Below are 23,599 nucleotides of genomic sequence, written 5' to 3'. Positions count from 1 at the left end.
TTGAAAGCACAACATCATTAAGAAATTTTGAACAATCATTCGATGGAGGTGAGGTGAGGGAGACTGAATCACTAAATATCTGAGGAAAGATATTTCCTCAGAAATATGCCATACTTATAATATAAAATACCATACTTAAAATATGCCATATTTTATGAGTTCTGGCCCAAAAGGTTACCTTATGGCTATGAACTGGAGTAACTTTTTAGATAGTTCACTAAGAGCAAAATCAGTAACTCGGCCAGAAGGCCTTGCAGCACGTGGCCAGCTTGTCTTCCAGCTTCCTGCTCCCTTCTCCCAAGGGAGAACGGACGAAGTAGTGAGTGAAAAGGCCACCTGAGGACCTATGGAGTATGATCTGGAATAAGCAAGCATATAGCAGATACTCTATGGCATAAACAAGGCTGCACAGGGAAGCTACATTAAATCAACTTGTTAATTATCACAGATGCCAAGGTGAAGCTAAGTTTCCAACATGTAACTTCTCTGTGGGGAGTAACACAGTATGTGGCCCAAAGAACAAACATCTTTACGAATCAGCGCTTGCCTGTTCCTTATTGTCCCCTCAACCAAACTTGCCCTTGTCAATGTGTCACTGTGCTGGTTACTCATTTCTTCACCAAATTCCAGAACATATACTTGTTTTTGTCTCTTACTGTTCAGCCTTTGAGATGGGATCTTGCTATATTGCCCAGGCTGGACTTGAACTCCTGGGCTCCACAATCCTCCTGCCTCAGTCTCCTGAGTAGCTGGGACTATAGGCTTGTGCCACCACTCCTGGCTGCTAACTTTTTTTAAACAGATGTCCCCAATATAAACATGAATTCCACCTCAGGTAGCAAATTCTACAGTATGTTTTGTTGCAGTTTTACTGCTTTCACTGGCCCAACAACTGACCTTAAACATACGTAGATGGAAATATTTTACTGTCAATTTAATGTTTTCTCAGAGATTTTAGCAGTAAGAAGAAAGGAAAACAGCCACTAGAGGTAAGTGAAGAGGACTGCATTTAAATCCCATAAAGCAGCGGCAGAAAAAATTCTCCCTATGGCCAATGAATGCATGACAGAAAGACACGCCTAAAAAAGAGATGAAAAGCTGTACCTAATATTTTGAAATGAACTAAAAGATTTAAGATAATAATATATGAAAGAACATTAAGGCTAGGCGTGGTGGCTTGCACCCATAATCCTAGCTACTTGAGAGGCTGAGGCAGGGGGATTATTTGAACCCAAGGATTCAAGGCCAGCCTGGGCAATACAGCAAGACCCTGTGTCTTAATTTTTTTATTTTTTAATTAGCCAGGCATACTGGCGCACACCTGTAGTCCTAGCTACTCAGGAGGCTGAAGCAGGAGGATTGCTTGAGGCCAGGAGATTGAGGCTGCAGTGAGCTATGATAGCACCAACGCACTCCAGCCTAGGTTAACAGACAGATACTCGACTAAAAATAAATAAGTAAACTCATAGACAGACAGATAAATAGAATGAACATTAAGTCAGAACTAGGAAATCTCAGAAATGAGGTCATAGTACTCAAGAAAACATTAAAACTAAAAAAAAAAATTAGATATAAAAATGAAAATTGTTTTATGAGGGCCAAATTAGAAAAAATACAAGAATAAAAAACACAACATGCCTTAAAAGAAATAGATAATTAAAAGATAAAAAATTTTAAAACCAAAAAAGAATTAAATTAAATTAGAAAATAAATAAATTAAAAATGATTTGAAAGAAAGTGACACAGACGATGAGCAAAGATCCAAATAGCTATAATAGAAGTTTTCGTAGACAAAAACAAAAACAAGGGAACACAACAATGCTGAAAATTACAACTCAAGACAACTTTGCTCAGATAAACAAAAAAGGCTCAATATTGCATGCTGGAAGGCTATACCATATACATCTGTGAAAACAGATCCAAAACAACTAGTCAAAATATACATTTCAGTAAAACTAGGAGGCTTAAAAAAAATTCAGTGCATCTGGTCAAAAAGAGTAAGTCAAGAAGAAAAAAATCAGATTGCCATCACACTTTGAGAGAAGCATTTCGAGCCAAAATAAAATGGAACATATTTAAGATTCTCAAAGAAAGAACATTTGAATCAAGGGTTCTTTTATATATAATTTTACACCTAGCTGAGCTGAGCCTACTTTCAACTACAAAGGCTTCTGACAAACTAACATTCAAGAACTCAGGGAGCATTTTTCCCATGACTCTTCCAAAAAAAATGTAGTAGATGACCAAACTCACGGAACAAACATCATCGTAGGAACTGAAAGTGAGGATTAAATGTACACTTACCTGTAAAACGGAGACTAAACAATGGTTATAAGCGTTAGCATAGAGTACACAATGGCTATTTGCTTCTGACAATGTAGATATGGCATAATTATTTTAAAAAGAAAAGGACAGAATGAAGAGGGCACACAAGAAGGTAGAATAAGAGTGCTGACTTCCTCGCAGCTAATAAAGGGTATTTCTCCAAATCAGACACAGAAGAGGGAAGGCAGGGAAAGTAAGAGATTATAGCTAATTTCAATATTGGTCATAGTAGGGAACCAATAGACAATGACTAAAAAGAGACAAGACTGAAGTACTGTATAACGTTATGTGTGGCAGATTATAAAATGGCAAAAAAATCCTTCCTTTTTATGCATGCCCCTTGCAATGTGACTTTTCTGCTCCTGCCATCAAGAGGTGTGGTGTATTTACTGCTCCCCTTGAATTTAAGATTGGCATGAGACCTGCTTTGGCTGAAGGTGTGTTAACAAGCATAACGCAAACTGAAGCTTGCAGGGTAGCTTGTGCAGTTTTGCTGCTGGGAACCCTTTGGTCACCATGTGGACAAGCCTGGACTAGCCATCTACAGGATGAGGGGCCACATGGGGAGAGGCTCCCACTGTCCCAGTAATCCCAGCTGAGACTCCAGAAGTGTGACTGAGGTCATCCAATCCCAGCCAGTCTGGCCTAGACCAGAACTGCCTAGGCAACCTACAGAATTATGGGAAACAGTAAGTATTGTTTTAAACCATTATGTGTTCAAAAAATGAGGTTTAGATCGAGGAGGACATCTGAAAAATAGAACATGCTTGACGACTGCCTTATAAGTGAACAGTTTATATGCTTATATGCTAAAAAACAGAATATGCTTGAAGATTGCCTTATAAGTTAACAGAAAATAAAAGGTTCTTTTTTCTTTTTTCTTTTTTTGAGACAGAGTTTTGCTCTTGTTGCCCAGGCTAGAGTGCAGCGGTATAATCTTGGCTCACTGCAACCTCTACCTCTCAAGTTCAAGTGACTCTCATGCCTTGGCTTCCTGAGTAGCTGCGATTACAGGTGCGTGCCACCACACCCAGCTAATTTTTTTGTATTTTTAGTAGTGATGGGGCTGGCCAGGCTGGTCTCAAACTCCTGGCCTCAAGTGATCCGCTTTGGCCTCCCAAAGTGCTGAGATTACAAGGCATGAGCCACCATGCCTGGCCAAAAGGAGTTTTTTCAAATCAGATGTTGAGGGGGTGTTATCTAATTTCAGTATTCCTATCAGGAAAATAATGGATAATGAAAAAAATGGGGAGTGGCTATGGTATTACATAATGGCATATGTAGCCCTCAGAACAAAAATTTAATTTGCTCTTTTTAAAAAAACCCACAAAAATAATAAAAATAATACAAATTAAAAGAGATAAGAGAATAAATAAAACAGACCACAGAGAAAGACTACTTCATATACCCAGGAGGTCAAGGCTGCAGTGAGCTGAGATCACACCACTACACTCCAGCCTAGGCAACAGAGTAAGACCCTGTCTCAAAAAATAAAATAAAATAAAATAACTACTCATATAAAAGACTTGCATACATACATACATATGTAATATGAAACAATGACAGAGCCAAGGCCAAACATATTGGCTATACCAATACATTTAAATGGGCTTAATTTATGTGTTAAAATTTAAAAAAAATTCAGATTGGCTAGCAAAGCAAAATCGCACACTATGCCATATTACTACTGTGGTACTACCATGCAATAATCTCCTGAATGGCTTGTAAAATAAAAAAAAAAAGTAGAAAAAAGTAAATATAGCAGATTACAATTTACCTAAGAAACAGAAGAATATAAATATGTATACTTATCTTTTTATATTAAGAAAAACAATGGAAGGATGAAGCAAAACAAAAATTACTTTTAAATAGTTACTCATTAAGGTGAAGAGAGAACAGGATGGAGGAGACAGGAATTAAAAACTAGACTTTTCTCAATATAGTACAACTTGTCTTTTAAATTTGACTTTGGAACTACAACAATATTTTAAATAATTACAGAACAGTTATATTTTTAAAAGTGATCTCTAAGAAATGAAAATAAAAGAAAACAAACGAACCCAATGTCTCCAACTGGGGGCATAAGCTCACAGAGAGGGAATGTTCTAGAAGCTATCAGATTGTGCACCCCTAGAGATACACTAAGGTGGAAAGAACTGCAAAAGACAAATATTAAGACATCCTCGATTATTAAATAGGTGGCGAATGCACTGGTTTTGTTATTCTGAGGCTGTGGGGCGTGTATCATGGGATAAAGCAACTGAATGATTATATGATTTTCTATTTCTACCATCTCCAGTGTCATTGAGAACCAGGATTCTTGCTATGAGAGAAAGAAGGTATATATTTAGGACAAAAAAGATTAAGTAGAAAACCTATAGTCCTGATGTTGTATCAGAAATATCAGTCTGAACTCATGATGTATTTTTATCTGAAAGAAAGAAAAGAGATGGGCGTGGAGGGGAGGCGAGAGGAGAGAGGAAGGGAGGGGAAGGGGAGGGGAGGGGACGTGAGTGGAGGGTGGAGGGGAGGGGAGGGGAGGGGAGGGGAGGAGGAACATTTTCTGAGCTCTGTCTGTTGTAAAGGCTCAGAAACAATAACCAATCCAGTACAATGAGCACTCTAGCACCCAGAATGAGGTCTCGAAATGCCATTTTCCATGAAAGGAACCAGAGCTTTGTAGAAGTGCTGATTCCAGGTCTGGGGAAGCAAATGTACAAGATGAGCCTGGAACATCTTGTCATCTCAGAGGGCCAGTCAAAAGAATTCATCGGCCAACCTCAAGAGGTTCTGATTTGCAACACTGGGAGAACTGGGGCATTAGTAAGGGTCAAAACTGTGACTGACTAAATCATATTATAGATGTCTCTATGTCATTATGTCCATGATGATACTAAAACAAACTAACTGGTCACTATTGTCCATTTCTAGGCAAGAATCAAACATAAATTCTGCTTTTCCTATACCAATTGCCAACCACATAGCAGACAAGTAAAAGTTTCTCTTTACAGATATATTCCAACGAATAAAACAAAAAGCCATGCTAGAATTACAGTATCCCCATATTGCAGTCTCTAATGAAATAATGGATCTAGGTTAAGAATTAACACAGCCAATAAATCACACACAAAAAGAGAGATACTAGATACTAGATGTGCTTCCTGATGGAAGAACACATCACCTCCTGTGAAGCAGTCTTGCAGCCTCAAAACATCAATTCTTCTTCTGATCAAGTTTCTAGCTTTAACAACAAGCTTATATGAAAAAGCAGGACAAAAGAATATATAAAACAACACGAGAGGTGGGGAGTGGATACCATCAGTAAAGTTCAGACTGTAAGAAATGCTACAGGACAAATAACCTTGCTTCTTCAACAAATGAGGGTTGAAGGCAGAAGAGAGACACACTGATAGATTAAGAGACACCACAGACATTTCAACAACCACCATGTGTGGCCCTTATATGAATCTTGACTTCAACTGAAAAAGATAAACTCATGACATTTGTGAGATAACTTGAAATTTTAACAGTCTATCAATAGTTTATCATATTAAGATACTAATGATTTATTTTTTAGGAGCAATACTAATATTGTACCTATGTTTAAAAAAAATCTGTGGGCCAGGCATGGTGGCTCATGCCTGTAATCTCAGCGCTTTGGGAGGCCAAGGTGGGCAGACTGTTTGAGCTTAGGAGTTTCAGACCAGCCTGGGCAACATATCAAAACCCCGTCTCTACCAAAAATTAGCCAGGTACAGTGACACGCACCTGTAGTCCCAGCTACTAGGGAGGCTGAGGCAGGAGAACAGCTTGAGCCTGGGAGGTGGAGGTTGTAGTGAGCGGAGATCGCACCACTGCACTCCAGCCTGGGTGATGGGAGTGAAACCCTGTCTCAAAAAAAAAAAAATCTGTTTTTAAGAGACACGCACTGGAATATTTCCCAGTGAACATGATATGGATCTAAAATACACTTCAAAATAAAACAAAAAGTGAGACAGCAGGTGTTTGTAGAGACGCACGATAAGTGGCTGAAGGGGTTGGGGGTGAGTACAGACTTGTCACTATATTCTTCTTTACGGTGTGTGTGTCTTGGACATTTTTTTCCACAATAAAAAGATCAACCAAACAACGTGAGTGCAACAGGTTCTCCCTCAGAGCATGGAGGAGACTGGTTACTGCCACAGCCGTGGTCTTGGCCTCTCTGGTGACACAATGCTTTATCCTTTAATTGTCTAGTCTAGTTTCTCCAAATAGCTTCAGTAAGTTAAGATTTTTATCCAAACATCATTTTCACTTTCACTGCTTTTCAGCTCTATCAAGGGCTGCTATAATGTATACTTTGGCAAACCTAAACATTCCCTTTTCTTTTTCATATGAAAAACAAAGCAAAATAGAGTACTTGACAGACAACAGAGAATTTCCTCTTCTTTTCCCTTTAGAATAATGAAGATGAGGCCCCAAACTCAATCTCTTGCAGCCGTTCTCTGAAAGTAAACCAGGGTTGCCAAAAAATTCTATGGCCTGCAGGTCCCTGTCTCACCCCATCCTCCAGCCTGGCAAATCTCTGACATGCGGTAAAGCCTGTGTAAAGTCACATGTCAGGAAATAAACACACAGAGCCACTCCACTGAACATTGGTTCACAGCCACAGGAACGCTTCTGCTTTCCATTTGGAATATTTGTTAAATATATGTAATTGGCTGGGCACGGTGGCTCACGCCTGTAATCCCAGCACTTTGAGAGGCCGTGGCGGGCAGATCACCTGACGTCAGGAGTTTGAGACCAGCCTGACCAACATGAAGAAACCCCATCTCTACTAAAAGTACAAAATTAGCAGGGTGTAGCGGTACACGCCTGTAATCCCAGCTATACGGGAGGGAGGCTGAGGCAGGAGAATTGCTTGAACCCGAGAGGTGGAGGTTGTGGTAAGCCAAGATTGCGCTATTGCACCCCAGCCTGGGCAACAAGAGAGAACTCCATCTCAAAAAAAAAAAAAAAAAAAAAAAAATACATGTAACCACCACCTATTGACGTTTCAGTCAACAGTGGACCCCCATATATATGGTGGTCCCATAAGACTATGATACTATATCTTTTCTATGTTTAGATATACAAATACCATTGCATTACAACTGCCTACTGTATTCAGTACAGTAACATGCTGTACAGGTGTACAGCCTAAAAGCAACAGGCTACTTCTTGTAGTCTAGGACTACAGTACGCTGTACCATATAGGTTTAAGTACACAACGATGTTCACACAATGAAAATGCCTAACAACACATTTCTCAGAAGGTGGCCCCTGTTATTAAGCTTATGACTGTATTACTAAGGAGCTAAGTCAAAGGTAAAAATAGTCCAGCAGGTAAAAACAAGAAAATCTCAAACACCAATATTACAGAGAGATCTTTGGCCACAAACATCATCTGCACATTAAGAACCAAACAGAATTGGGGTGCAGGTGAGGAGGTAGGCTGAGCTAAGGTACAGCCTCTTCCCACTAGGAATGTATAGGAGTATTAAAGGATAATTAGAACTTTTTTTCCTAAATGCACAAATCTCAGGTATCAGAAATAAGAAAGAAAAAAGCTGGGCATGGTGGCACACGCCTGAAATCCTAGCTACCTGGGAGGTTGAGGCAGGAGGATGGCTTGAGCCCTGGAGTTTAAGGCCAGCCTGGGCAGCACAGTGAGACTTGGTCTCTTAATAAGAGGGAAGCAGGAAGGGGAGAAATAAGAGAAAATGTAAAGCCAGGGCTTAAGAGAAAGAGTGGGCTGGGACAGCCCTGGTGGAAAAAAGGGGAAAACAAGACCAGGTACAGGGGCCAATATCCAGAAGTCACACAGACCCACACAAGGCCTCAGACCTTGTGGCACAGGAAGCTGGAACAAGGTCCCTGCATCAAGCTGGGCACACAGAAAGGCTGCCCTCTCCAAGTGAAGAAGGCAAGAACAACAACTAGCCCAGAGAAATGGCAACCAAAGCTCCCTGTCCATGGCCTAGGGTGGGGAGAGAAAGGTCTGTAAAGAGAAATCTCATCTCAAGCCTGCTCCATAAGTGCGTGCTAAGAAAAAATGAAGAAAACACCTGGTAATAGTGAAGATAAATGGACCCAATTCACCATTTAAAAGACAGATTCTCAGACTAAAGAAAAGCAAATTTACATCTAGATGCTCTTCACAAAAGACACATAAAAAGCTACTCAGAAAGCAACTCAGAAAGAATTCAGAAGTAAAAGGATGAAAAAGATGTATCAGGCAAACACCAAACAAAAAAGGAAAACCTTGACATAAAGTTATCAGACAAAAGAGAGTTTAGGACAAAAAAACCCCAAACAACAAACCACTAATTAGAAAAAGAGCATTAAACTATGCAAAGCAAAAACTGACAGAATTATAAAGAAAAACTAACAAGTACACACACACACACACACACACACACACAAACTATACATATACATACATATATCCCCCAATTATAAACTCACGTCAAGCAAACACAAATAATTAGTAAATATACAGAAGATTGGGACATTTCTGACAAACCCTACACTTAACAATTAGAAAATGTACTTTCACACAAACTTGGCACATTTACAAAACCTGACTAGGCCATAAAGCAAGACTCAACAAATAGCACACACTGTCTTAACCACATTCTCTAACACAATGCAATGCAATCAGAAAATATAGTCAGGACAGGATGCAAATTAGAGCAATCTCTGCTTTCTGCCCCATTTCTCTGAACACAGTCGGAGAAGTCTATCCTCCTGCTGACCTAAAATTAATACTGTACATACATAGAGAGATCAGATACAGAAGTCTAAAGATTTATACAAAATATGAAATGATTATTACAATTAATATCAAAGACAGAACAGCTAACCAAAGGAAAACAAAACCTGCCTGCCTCTTTGAGCCTCCCAGAAGTGACAGAAGGATTAGGGACATAAAGAGCTCAGTCATTCAGAGGACAGGGAGGTCCTGAAACAACCTAAGTATAGTCACGTGTTGCCTAATGAAGGGGTATGTTCTGAGGAATGCATTGTTGTGTGAACACCATAGGGAGCACTTACACTAGATGGTGTAGCCTACTACACGCCTGGGCTATACAGTATAGCCTACTGATCCTAGGCTACAAACCTGCACAGCATGGTACTGAATACGGTAGGCAACTGTAACACAATGGTTAAGTATTTGTTTATCTAAACACAGAAAAGGTACAGTAAAAATATGGTATGACAATCTTATGGGGCCACTGTAGTACATGCAGTCCATAGCTGACTGAAATGTCATTATGTAGCACATGACTGTAGTTGATTCTAACCTGTGATGTATTAAAATTCTCACTTTTCTTAGCCTAAGACACTTAAAATATTTCATGGAGTGTTGTTTCCCCAAGACAGCTACCTGGTTATGACTTCTTTTTTTCTTTTTTTGAGACGGAGTCTCGCTCTGTCGCCCAGGCTGGAGTGCAGTGGCGCAATCTTGGCTCACTGCAAGCTCCGCCTCCCGGGTTCACGCCATTCTCCTGCCTCAGCCTCTCCGAGCAGCTGGGACTACAGGCGCCCGCCAACACGCCCGGCTAATTTTTTGTATTTTTAGTAGAGAGGGGTTTCACCGTGGTCTCCATCTCCTGACCTCCTGATCCACCCGCCTCGGCCTCCCAAAGTGCTGGGATTACAAGCGTGAGCCACCGCGCTCGGCCCTTTGTTTGTTTTTTTCTTATCAGTAAGCTCTCGAAGAACAGCCAAGGCCTGAAGGCAAACCAGTATGCCATCATACCCTTGGTCCATTGCTGGCCGTTTACATCATCAAGATTTATTACCAGGTACACCTTCCTGTCCAAATATAAATTATGAAAAAGATCTTTACTCCTAGGGGCAGCTGTTCACTGCTGCTGCTAAACTGCAGCATTAAGAGTATTCGATTTATCAAGATAAGAAGACAAAGATCAAGCTTGAACATAATCACTTTTCAAACTGCTTGCAAGCATTCGAAGTGGGGAAAGACAAGGAGGGGAAAAGCTCCTTTAACAAAATTAGAAACCTACTGATAATTTAAAGGAAACTCTTTAAATTTACTTAAAATATTTTACTGAAGATATTTTATCTCCACTAGAATATAATTTCCCAAACATTATTCAATTAAAATATCTCAGAAACAATATGAAAACTGAGTAATCAACTGCCTGTAAAAATTTCTCCAAGTAGTTAACATCAGCAAAATACAGCCATCAGTGCCACTTGGATCCTGCTTCATAGTTTTTATGTGTGTCTTTCCTTGTTCAGATCCATTAAATCTTTCTATTACTAGACAACATAGAATATCATACATATAAAATGAAACTCTTACTTCCTTTGTATATCAAGATGAATCTCTCTTTTAAATATTATAGTCCAACCCAGCATATGTAATAGGGAGGAAGGGAACATAATTTCATGAGAAAAGAGAAGGATTTAAACAATGACAGATTTTAAAACAGACTATAACAGAAACTACTACTACTACTACAAAATATGAGGAGTGTTAAATTTCCTTGTTTCAGTTTGTCTGAAGTTATCCAGAATACTTACAGATAATCTTGCAATGGAATTTCAGTATGAAGATCTCTAAGAAGAAGATCCAGATTAAGTTCTTAAGCTAGTAAATGTGCCCCTCTACAGATGAGGAAGTAAATGCATCAAGGGATAAAGGCTGGGAGTCCCCCAAGAAATGAAACAGATGACTCCCTCCCATCTGAAAGATAAGGATGTCTCTAGAAAACTCAGGATGCCTAGTTTGAAGTTGTCCAAGACTCATCAGTTTCCAGAACTTAATACTGATGTGGTATTTTGTAACTCTCAATGCAGTGGTCACAGAAGGGACAACCCTTCTATGATGGCAAGGCAGGGAACCCAATTATTCCCAGACCAAGGTAGGGTGCACAAACATCCCATTCAAATGAAGGTCAGCACAGCAAGCAAACCGGGACCATGAATCAAGCTTCCAGGAGGTGAGGGAAGGCAATGGCATGGAGGCTGTGTGCTCTGCTGGGACACAGGACCCTCCCCTCAGCCTGTCCCTCCTGTTCATGGCACCCTCTCTTCATTATCACCTACCTGCAAAGGGGCCCTGCAAGCCTAAAACAGAGCCGCTCAGTGAATCCAGAGATTCAGTTCACTCAACAGACCTAAAAAGCAACACTCTTCTTAATTGTAGACTCCACCAGGAAAAGATTGTACTGTCATTTGTACAGAGGTGAAAAGAAAGATTGCCTAATAGGAAGGACACTGAGTGTTCTCACCATAATTTCAACCAAATTTTCTTTTTCTTTTTTTTTTGAGATGGAGCCCAAACTGAAGTGTACAGTGGTGTGATCCTGGCTCACTGCAACCTCCACCTCCTGGGTTCAAGCAATCCTCCAACCTCAGCCTGAGTAGCTAGGATTACAGGTGTGCACCACCCGGCCTGGCTCATTTTTTTTGTATTTTTAGTAGAGGCGGGGTTTCACCATGTTGGCCAGGCTGGTCTCAGACTCCTGACCTTAAGTGATTCACCCACCTCAGCCTCCCAAAGTGCTGGGATTACAGGCGAGAGCCACCACCTATAAACAAAGTTTCTCCATGTTACTCTTCCCAAGCACCTGCCAAAAGAATTAAATCATCCACTTTTTTTTCTTTTTTTGAGACGGAGTCTTGATGTGTCGCCCAAGCTGTAGTGCAGTGGCGCGATCTCGGCTCACTGAAAGCTCTGCCTCCCGGGTTCACGCCATTCTCCTGCCTCAGCCCCCTGAGTAGCTGGGACTACAGGCGCCCACCACCACACCTGGCTAATTTTTTTGTATTTTTAATAGAGACGGGGTTTCATCATGTTAGCTAGGATGATCTCGATCTCCTGACCTTGTGATCCGCCCACCTTAGCCTCCCAAAGTGCTGGGATTACAGGCGTGAGCCACCGTGCCCGGCCTCATCCACTGTTTTTACTCAGCTCCCATCTCAGGCCGCTTCCTTCTAAAAGGGCCATTAATCAGCAGCTGAAATGAACAGGCTGGCAAAGTAAACCATACATCCCTGGTTTTCTCAAACCTCATCACACAAAGGAAAAGTCAAGGCTGTAACCCACAATAAGGAGATTCACCTGCAGAAAATAAACTATCAAGAAAAGAATAAAGCAACATCATCTTCAATTAAAGTCAAATTCAACGGTTGTATCCTATGTCTCCATTTACCTAACTATCCAGTACTTGGAGCCGTCCATGGTCACCGTGCCAGGGTTAAAGTTGGGCCAGAAGTGGCTGGGCATCCCTGCAGCCAGCCCATCTTTGCAGCATTTCTCTTGTCAGGCAAGAACCAGAATGACTCTCCTGAAGCTCTGAGGTAAGTACCTCTTCTTTAAAAGCAAATAAAAAGTAGACAGCCCAGAAATCCTCTTCCTAATGGCTTTGGGTCAAACACCCTGGTGAAGAAAGGAAGGCAGAGAGCAACAAACACTCTAGTCTTGCAGCTATATTCCATAAAGTCTCCACTGTTAAATAAAATGTACAGAGGTCAATGATTTGGACTGAGCTCCTGCACTAGGCCCAAAGGACCAAACTGAAATGGAGTCACTCATGTTAAAGTTCCATGTCACCAAGCTGAAACTAATCTCTCTATCTGACCTTGTGGGGAATCCAAATGAGAGTAAATAGCTGAATCTCCAAACAAGCCAGTTTTACCTGACATGATAAATTGAGTTCCCTCTGCTTTAACCTTTACAAGGACAGCAACTCTGAAATGACCAATCTGTTTTTGTTTTCTGTTTCTGCTTTCTTCAACCCTTCTCTATCTATAAAACCAACCTCCTCTGCCCAGCTCATTGGAACGCTTATTCTATTTTACGTAATGAGTTGTTGTCCCATTCTAGAACTGCAAATAAAGCCAATCATGATTTTTACACCAAATCTGTCATAATTTTTTTCTGTTTGAAATCACAAAAGCTGAATTAGCAAATGCTGAGTCACTGTTTCTAGGGAACTACAACAAGATTAGGGTCCTACAAGCCTCTGATCATATTTTCATCAACCGATCAATATATTATCTTGTTTTATGTGTGTTTCTGTTTAAAGACATCTTAGTTAATATATTCTTGATTCATTAACACTGAACTCATGGCCAACAGCACTATAACTCATGTGTGAACAAAGCTCATCTAACACGTATTTTCTCTGTAAGGCACTTCACAGCCTTCTTGCATTCAGGAACACTGGGTATCCCTCCAACACTATGATTTGGGGTCATTTTCAACAGCAAAATCACTAATAAAAAGGACAAAAATTCAAAACAAAAAACTGGCACTAAAAGCCTGTGAAAAGGAGCTGTGTTTACAGCCCAAGAGCAGAAACTGGAAGGCAGAGTGTGGTCTCCTTCAGCTTTGGCTGGGAGCACACGTTGGGCAATACAAAATTTTCCCAATCTGCATATCCCTGGGGATGACCAAAAAGCACGTGAAAACTGAATTGTGGGTTACAGAAAATTGAATACCTGAATTCACAAATAGACAGAATCTGTGAATAATGAGGACTGACTGTATTTTTAAAACCGTGCCCAAACCAGCTGCCCAAACTGAGTGTCAGAATAAATCCATAGCCCTAATGAGTACAACTGCACCTTACAGCAAACTTCTCCTGTGCCTGTGGAATCCTCACATTCCTTATGAACCTACTCAAAAGTTAACCTCTGTAACAGAAAGCTGCTCTAGTAACTACTGAAGTGGGACCCCCGCAAGAGGCTCCAAAGGAGACCCCTGACTGCACTGATAAGAGATTAATTAGAACGGCAACCCAACTGTAGGAAGCCACAGGAAAGAAAAGGAAAGACAACTAAAAATCATTCTGGCAGCAGCTTTTGTCTCTTGTTTAAAAGGTACAGACAGGAGAAGACCTGCAAATCACTTAGAGCAACAAACATAGCCCTACCTGAGGGACGTGCTGTCATTTTGCAAGCTGATCATACAAACACCAAGAGCTTCACACTCACAGTCTGCACGATGCAGCAATACATCTTTTTTACAAACTTGACTTTGTGATATTTTATTGTCTGGATTTCTGAATAGACTGATGGGGGCGGGGGGGAGTGAACATTTACCAAGCAGCTAATGCCAGGCACTATGTCGAGAACTTTACCTTCATTACCTCACTGAATTCTCCCCAGCCTGGTAAATGAATTTTCTCTTCGCCACTTTAACCTCTTGAGGTAAGGACTCAAAGAGGTTGCATCAAACACCACCGATTTTATTTCCTTCAAGCGGCTAAAATAACTCGAGAGATTGCTTGGGTACTTCAACTAGTTGAGTATTCAATTAATCACTTTAACTAATTACTAATGATTACTTTATAAGTATTTCTTATAAACTGGATTCATGAGTTTTCCTCTAGGTACAGATGTTTCCCTGCAAGAAGCGAAAGAAAAAAACGTTTTCTCTTTACAAAGACTTCTCTCATCTCTAGTCATAATTCTTTAAACGGTTTCATGGAAGACTGGACACAGATCAAGCAGCACTCAGCAGACATCTTCACCCTGACTCCTTTAAGAGTGTCACTTCACCCTGAGTGCAAAGGTGGCCCTGAGCGAGTATCTAACCAAGGCCCCTGTGCCAGGCTTCTCCAGCTCCAGACTCTGAAGGCTTCCCCGCAACTGCAGGAGAGGTACACTGTTGAATCCGAATGCTAAGTCTGTCCACATTACTTAGCATGAATAAGCATTTCAGTAAGTTTTACTTGGAGTTGGAAAGGTAGATTGGTTGCCAGCACGACAGCACCACCTTCTGGTTGGTGAAAAGGAATTAAGACACAAAGTCACATCTGGAGCGTTTCAAGTTTTGTAACCCAGATGGGTGCCAAAGTTGAAAATCTAGTTTCCATAAAATCTGAACAATGTCAGTAGCAATTAAACACCCTCACAGATCAGCCATGGAATAGAAAACACTTTAACTGTAGGTCACTACTGGCTACTGTTCCACTTCTGGGCACACTGCAGCCACTTCCAGCCTCTCAGCCCTCTGACATTGAAGCCCACTGTGCCCTACGAACGAAATTCCTTATCATGTCGTCAGAGTCACATCCATCCCCCTGGCTGTGCAAAACGGTTCTCTGCTGTTCACAAAGTCCAAATCTGATGGCACAGCAATAAAGTATCAGACACTGGCCCAACAACCACTCCCACTGGTACTTGTTGGCAGGTAGAGAGTATCGTCCTCTGATGGTTCTAACGAGGACTATCATCCTCTTATGGAGCCCATGAGGACTCGGCATCCCCTTCCTGTTCCCCTCAAGCATGTGACTCCTTGGTAGACTGTGCTGGAGATGGACCTTGGGTGTGAGGTCCAAATGGGGCTTCCTCCTAAAGGTGATGCCATCCCTATAGAAATCCAGAAATCAGACCATGAGACCCCATCATGACAGCTGCAAGGGGCCTCTAAACTCTAAACGATTCCTTAATCTCAGCTTCCAGAACAGACCCCAGCAGCTGGTTTCCAGGCCTGCCTTAATTCAATGCAATGGCCCCATCCACTTGACAAATGGCCCTTGGGTGTCAGACTCTTCCTGATTGTGCTCATCAGGTAAGCTATTCATCCTGCTCCCTCAAGGAGAGCCAAGCAAGGTGGATGGAGAGAGGACTGTACTTTAATCACGACATCCTTCTCTTGGTGAGCAGCACAGAAGTCTCCTCCAGACCCGTGGAGACCACAGGGTGAAGGAATGAGCATTTCTTCCTGAAGCTGTCCACAGGAATCCCAAGCCCCAGGCTACTCTAGAGAGAGGCAGCACCTGAGGAGGGAGAGCTCTGCCAGTTACCTCTGCTTCCCCCCACCCCACCAACACCTGCCACAGTGCTTTGCACACTTGGAAAAGAATAATTCTTCTTTAAACGAGGACTTTAATCTGTGTTTCTCCTGAATTGCCTGAGTTCAAACTTTCTTTACCATAACCCTCAACAAGAAATCCATGTGCATTATAACCCAGTACACACATATACATCTGTATGTACAGAACTAACCCTGAAAAAAAGGCTACATTAAAAAAAAATCTATATTATATAAGACACACTGACATTTTCTAACTTCTTCCATTTTATTGAAAATGCTGGTCACCACTCACTCAAATGACTTCACAACCCAGTGAGGGAGTGCAACCCTCACTGGGTGAACGCTGTGGTAAACTTCCGCCTTCGTTCATCACTCTGTTGGGTGTCATGCTTCTCTCTCTTCTCGGCTATCCCAGAATTGGCCCTTTCCCAAAGACCGTACCAGGGCCTCTCCTCAAAGCCCTCTCCAGCTCTATGCCAGCACCATCCCAAATGCCAAGGATGTAGACTAATGACTAAGATGTAGTCCCCATGCCGAGAAGCCAAATCTACTGGGTGGAACAGACTGACACTGCCTCTTCCTCTGAAGACAAAAACACTTGTCATCTGTACTCATCCATCCATCCATCCATCCATCCATCCATCCATCCATTCCCCACCCTGACTCACTCCCGCATCATTTGTGGAAACAACAGTTTACATTTGTCAAAAGGCAGGCCAGGCGCAGTGTCTCATGCCTGTAACCCCAGCACTTTGGGAGGCTGAGGCAGGCGGATCACTTGGAGTTCGAGACCAGCCTGGCCAACACAGTGAAACTCCATCTCTATCAAAAAATCTGAAAATCAGCCAGGCGTGGTGGTTAGTGCCTGTAGTCCTAGCTACTCGGTAGGCTGAGGCAGGGGAATTGCTAGAACCCAGGAGGCGGAGGTTGCAGGGAGGCAGAGGTTGCAGTGAGGTGAGATCACACCACCGCACTCCAGCCTGAGTGACAGCACAAGACTCCATCTCAAAAAAAAAAAGGATGAATCCATCTAATAGGGTTTCCTTTTTTGCAATCTTATTTGTCAAGGGATAATTTTCATGAACTCTAAATTAGGAAGTGCACTGTCATTGATTCTTGGAAGCCAATGGCCCATTTATTACCCTATGTAGCATTTATAGATGTGGCAGGTTCCCAGATAAATTCAATTTGGCCTCAGCCTCTTAGAAAAGGCTGTGAACTAGAGTACATGCAAAGACTAACCTTCTACCATGCTTAAAAATACATAGAAACTGTTTGGGTACGTCCATCAATTTCATCTACTTTTGACTTTGTGCTACCATGCCATCCTACACACGTGGGAAAGTGTGACATCAGGGTGCCCCCCCAGACAACAACCAGGCTTTCCAAGGGCAGCTCTATTTGGTTGACCAACTTCGTACTGAATACTTGGAAATTCTTTCAAAAGCCCCAGACTTCTCAATGAAAACTGGTTAGATGTAATATTTTATTTTAAAACTAGTATTCAACCTGGCCAAGACAGCAAGATCCCATTTCTTAAAAAAAAGACAGGCATGGTTGGTTGCATGCACCTATAGTCCCAGTTACTTGGGAGGCTAAGGCAGGAGGATAGCTTGAGCCCAGGAATTCGAGGCTGCAGTGAGCTATGATCACACCGCTGTACTCCAGCTTGACCCTGTCAGAGTGAGATCCTGTCTTAAAAAACAAAATTAAATTAAAATATAAAACTTGCTTTAGAGGGCTGGGCGAGAGGGGGCGTGCGCGTGCGCAGGCGACGCGCCAAGGAACTAGGCAGAGCCGCGGAACCGCCGCCAGGTCGCTGTCGGTCCACGCCGCCCGTCGCGCTGCCCGCCCGCTCAGCGTCCGCCGCTGCCATGGGAGTGCAGGTGGAAACCATCTCCCCAGGAGACGGGCGCACCTTCCCGAAGCACGGCCAGACCTGCGTGGTGCACTTTACCGGGATGCTTGAAGATGGAAAGAAATTTGATTCCTCCCGGGACAGAAACAAGCCCTTTAAGTTTATGCTAGGCAAGCAGGGGGTGATCCGACGCTGGGAAGAAGGGGTTGCCCAGATGAGTGTGGGTCAGAGAGCCAAACTGACTATATCTCCAGATTATGCCTATGGTGCCACTGGGCACCCAGGCATCATCCCACCACATGCCACTCTCGTCTTCGATGTGGAGCTTCTAAAACTGGGATGACAGGAATGGCCTCCTCCCTTAGCTCCCTGTTCTTGGATCTGCCATGGAGGGATCTGGTGCCTCCAGACGTGTGCACATGAATCCACATGGAGCTTTTCCTGATGTTCCACTCCACTTTGTATAAACATCTGCCCTGACTGAATGTGTTCTGTCACTCAGCTTTGCTTCCAACACCTCCGTTTCCTCTTCCCCTTTCTCCTCGTATGTGTGTTTACCTAAACTACATGCCATAAACCTCAAGTTATTCATTTTATTTTGTTTTCATTTTGGGGTGAAGATTCAGTTTCAGTCTTTTGGATATAGGTTTCCAATTAAGTACATGGTCAAGTATTAACAGCACAAGTGATAGGTTAACGTTAGAATAGGAATTGGTGTTGGGGGGGGGTTGCAAGAATATTTTATTTTAGTTTTTTGGATGAAACTTTTATCTATTATATATTAAACATTCTTGCTGCTACGCTGCAAAGCCATAGCAGATTTGAGGCGCTGTTGAGGACTGAATTATTCTCCAAGTTGAGAGATGTCCTTGGGTTAAATTAAAAGCCCTACCTAAAACTGAGGTGGGGATGGGGGGAGAGCCTTTGCCTCCACCATTCCCACCCACCCTCCCCTTAAACCCTCTGCCTTTGAAAGCAGATCACGTTCACTGCAATGTTGGACACTACAGGTATCTGTCCCTGGGCCAGCAGGGACCTCTGAAGCCTTCTTTGTGACCTGACTTACTATTTTTTTTTTTCATCCTGCAGTTTTTCTAATGGACTTTCAGGAATTTTGTAATCTCCTAACTTTCCAAGCTCCACCACTTCCTAAATCTTAAGAACTTTAATTGACAGTTTCAACTGAAAGTGCTGTTTGTAGACTTAAGACCCAGTGAAAGCCCAGCCATCATGACAAATCCTTGAATGTTCTCTTAAGAAAATGATGCTGGTCATCACAGCTTCAGCATCTCCTGTTATTTAATGCTTGGCTCCCTCTGCTGATCTCAGAGTTTCCTGGCTCTTCCTCCCTCAGCCCCTTCTCACCCCTTTGCTGTCCTGTGTAGTGATCTGGTGAGAGAAATCGTTGCTGCACCCTTCCCCCAGCACCATTTATGAGTCTCAAGTTTTATTACTGCAATAAAAGTGCTTTATGCCGGCTTTTCTCAAAAAAAACAAAACAAAACAAAACAAAACTTGCTTTAACCAAGAATAAATAAATCGCCCCAACCAACATGACAGCAAAGTTTATACAAGGGACAAGATTCAAACTCTGACTTTTTTTTTTTTTTTTTGAGACAGAGTCTCGCTCTGTCACCCAGGCTGGAGTGCAGTGGCGCGATCTCGGCTCACTGCAAGCTCCGCCTCCTGGGTTCACGCCATTCTCCTGCCTCAGCCTCTCCGAGCAGCTGGGATTACAGGCGCCCGCCACCACGCCCGGCTAATTTTTTGTATTTTTAGTAGAGACGGGGTTTCACCGTGGTCTCGATCTCCTGACCTCGTGATCCGCCCGCCTCGGCATCCCAAAGTGCTGGGATTACAAGCGTGAGCCACCGCGCCCGGCCTCAAACTCTGACTTTTAACAAATCAAGTAAAACCCGTGTTTCCACATTCTAGCTCCCCGCTGCCCCACAGCTGCTCCACTCCACGTACCCTCTGTTTCAGTCATGCCAAAGGATGTGCTGGTCCCACAATCCACCACAGGTTTCTCAGCCTTCCTCTACCAGGCAACTCCAACTTATGACTGGAGGGCGAGCATAGGCTTCACCATCCCCTCCTCGGAAGCCTTCCCTGGTGACCCTCTTCTGCATCTTCCTGCCAGTTTGAGCCAGTTCTCTCTGCCCAGCAACTTCCCTTTATTACAACACTCAGTGGCCACTGATGCACTGGTTGTCTACACACCTGTCTGCACCACAAGACACTGATTCCTTGAATGGAAAGCCGATTATTTCATCTTCCACATCTAAATTCAGTCCCTCAGTCCTTAACAGTACAAAGGCAAATACTGGCCAAGCATCGTGGCTCACGCCTGTAATCCCAGCACTTCGGGAGGCCAAGGCAGGCAAACTGTTTGTGTCCAGGGGTTCGAGAACAGCCTGGACAACATGGTGAAACCCCATCTCTCCTAAAAATACAAAAAATTAGGCATGATGGCATGCTCCTGTAGTCCTAGCTACTCAGAAGGCTGAGGTGGGAGAGTAATCTGAGCCCAGGAGGTCAAGGCTGCTGTGAGCCAAGATCGCGCCACTGCACTCCGGCCTGGGCAACCGAAGTAAGACCCTGTCTCAGAAAAAAGAAAAAAAAAAAAAAAAAAAGGCAAATACTTAACACAAAGAATAATACTGCAGGTTTCAAATGAAAGCCATTGTTTTAAAAATCTTGCAAAATACCTTCCTAATTATTCTGTTGCTACTATAAAGAACACTGGGCATATAAACATATGGTATCTAGACTATACAAGGATAAATCAGTAAGAAATAAGAGGCTTACCCTCCATCTTAAAATATAATCACAAAAGTGCACACCTAAGTGTGCACTTCAATGTGCACTAAAAGCGATTCAAACTTATTTGGGGCATTAATAGACAATTATTTAAATTAGTGATATTCTATAATGAGTTCATTTTCCCCACTACATAACATGCTACAATCATTTGTTTCTCTTCTCTCTAAATTATCTACATAATATCAAAAAAAGACTTATGGGGAAAATCTCATTTTCAGTTTATTTTATATGACAGTGTCTATGTTCCTTTACATAGCAGGAGTAGCAGCTGCTCCTTGGCCTCTGATGCAATTTGAAAACAAGTTTCTGTGAAGTTCCCCACATCGCTCCATTTCACATGCAGAAAGGATGAAAGGCATTCCTACTATTAATAGCTGGACTGCACAATATAAAGTTTCATTCCTTCTGTTTTGAGAATTTTTTCCTTTTTGCCAGGTGAGTGCAGTGGCCATCTCGGTCACCAAACCTCCGCCTCCTGGTTTGTTGTCCTCCATGTTGGTCAGGCTGGTCTCAAACTCCCGACCTCAGGTGATCCGCCCGCCTCGGCCTCCCAAAGTGCTGGGATTACAGGCGTGAGCCATCCCACCCTGGCTAAATAACTATTTTAAGTCATGTTTACTTTTTATAATCTTATCACCTGAAAGTACTCAGTAACCTAGATGTTAGTGAGTACTAGATGAGATGTGGGTAAACCCCTGCTCTGAGGTGCTCAGGTCACCACTGCCATCAATTTGAAGTTACCTAACACTCCAGTGGTGTAGCATTTGCTAGTGTTTTTGCTAAACAAAATGAAGTAACATTCACTCTGCTATTAAAGTGATGTTTGGGCTTCTTTCCAGGATATACAAATTACATCTTTTCTAAGACAAGACAAGTTGTACAAATACTCAACAGTGGAAATATTATCAATAAACACCACAAATCAAAAACGTTTAATAGATTCTTTTTCAGAATAGCAGATTTAAACCAAAAAGTTGATGGAAAATTCAGAGAAACTAATGCTATAAATTTCATGATTAGAAAAAACGATGCCATAAAATAATTACAGTCAGCAACAAAAAAAGGGCTATAGTTAGTTCCCCCTTATCTGTGATTTTGCTTTCCAAAGTTTCAGTTTCCTACAGTAGAGTATGATAAGATATTTTGAGAAAAACAGAAAGAGCACATACACATAGCTTTTATTAAGAATATTGTTATAAATGTTCTGTTTTATTGTTGGTTATTATTGTTAAGCTCTTCCTGCGCTTAATTTATAAATTTAACTTTATCACAGGTATGTACATATAGGAAAAACAGAGTACATACAGGCTTTCATACCATCTGCAGCTTCGGGCATCCACTGGAGTCTCGGAATGTATCCTCCATGGATGAGGAGGGACTACTGTACTCTGCTAGCCATATTAAGAGTTTTAAAAGCAAGATGTTTCCCTTTGCTGTGGTCCTTTACTTATTTAAAAAATAAAAAAGCATAATGCTTTTTTAGTCTTAAATTTAAAAATTGTATTACACATTATTCACTATGGAAAAATCAGAAAATAGAATAAAACATAAGAACATAAAATCCATCTATAGTTCCATCACCCTAAGAGATTTATTGGTAACATTTTTAGTTACAAATTAATATTATATTCTGGATTAGCCATTTATATAACAAAGTCCTCCAAATACATTTCACTTATATTTTAAATTTGCTAAAATCAGATTTCTTTTTTTTTTTTTTTTGAGACTCGCTCTGTCGCCCGGGCTGGAGTGCAGTGGCGCAATCTCGGCTCACTGCAAGCTCCGCCTCCCGGGTTCATGCCATTCTCCTGCCTCAGCCTCTCCCAGTAGCTGGGACTACAGGCGCCCACCACCACGCCCGGCTAATTTTTTTTTTTTGTATTTTTTAGTAGAGACGGAGTTTCACCGTGGTCTCGATCTCCTGACCTCGTGATCTGCCCGCCTCGGCCTCCCAAAGTGCTGGGATTACAAGCGTCAGCCACCGTGCCCACCCGATTTCATTTTTTAAAACTGTGAGGTTGTAGAGAATAGGAATCATGTATGAGAAAACAATGTCAACATGTAAAGACTAGCACAGCTAATATTAATCAACCATTTCATTATATCTACTGACAAAAACAACAACAAAACATTAAAAGCCTCAGAAATAAGGATCCTTATATTTAGTTTCTCAGTGGTCGAAGAGCAAACTGGCAGATTAACCTCACTGCTTTGCATTTCCTATTATCACCAGAGTCCTAAAATATTTCCAGAGAGTGAATTATGACTATGGCACTAAATAAGGCACAGTGGTACCTGCTTTCTTAAGTGTGCTGTGCAATCTTGATCTTGCAGATGTACTGTACACTTAAATACACAATTGAAAGGTAAATCTCAAATATTAATCTGCAATTATCTTTGTTAATAAAGAGAGGGGTACTAAACAACTTTTTCCTTTCCTATGTAGTTTTAAATTTTTCTAATTAAAAATAAATGGCATGTGAAATGCTCATGACATGATGTTAATTAAAAAAGCAGATCCAAAAATGCATTTCAAGTCTCAGCCCAATTAGTATTAAAAATGTTAAACATAAGACTCAAAACTATAAAACTACTAGAAGAAAACATTAGACAAATGCTAAAGGACATTGGTCCAGACTAAGATTTTACAGCTAAGACTTCAAAGCACAGGCAACAACAAAATAACAGACAAATGAGACTATATTAAACTGAAATGCTTCTGCACAGCAAAAGAAACAATCAACAGAATGAAAAACAACTCAATGAATGGG

General features: G+C 41.7%; 2 protein-coding genes across 3 annotated transcripts in view; one reads left to right on the top strand and one right to left on the bottom strand.

The window, feature by feature from the left end:
* The window catches only part of PARN (poly(A)-specific ribonuclease), a 197,371-nt gene that overhangs the window by 79,237 nt on the left and 94,535 nt on the right, over positions 1-23,599 (bottom strand). The gene's annotated exons all lie outside the window — the stretch shown is intronic.
* LOC116462262 (uncharacterized) lies at positions 14,812-18,977 on the top strand. The gene is made up of 4 exons (XM_032754088.2): positions 14,812-14,987; positions 15,395-15,506; positions 15,633-15,687; positions 17,885-18,977. The coding sequence occupies exons 1-4, from the start codon at positions 14,812-14,814 to the stop codon at positions 18,346-18,348; spliced, it is 807 nt and encodes a 268-aa protein (XP_032609979.2). The 3' UTR covers positions 18,349-18,977.

The sequence above is a fragment of the Hylobates moloch genome, unplaced genomic scaffold (genome assembly GCF_009828535.3).
Source record: "Hylobates moloch isolate HMO894 unplaced genomic scaffold, HMol_V3 SCAFFOLD_23, whole genome shotgun sequence".
NCBI classification, from domain to species: domain Eukaryota; kingdom Metazoa; phylum Chordata; class Mammalia; order Primates; family Hylobatidae; genus Hylobates; species Hylobates moloch.
Note: the sequence above shows the minus strand (reverse complement) of the source record. Positions and strands in the feature narration are given on the sequence as shown.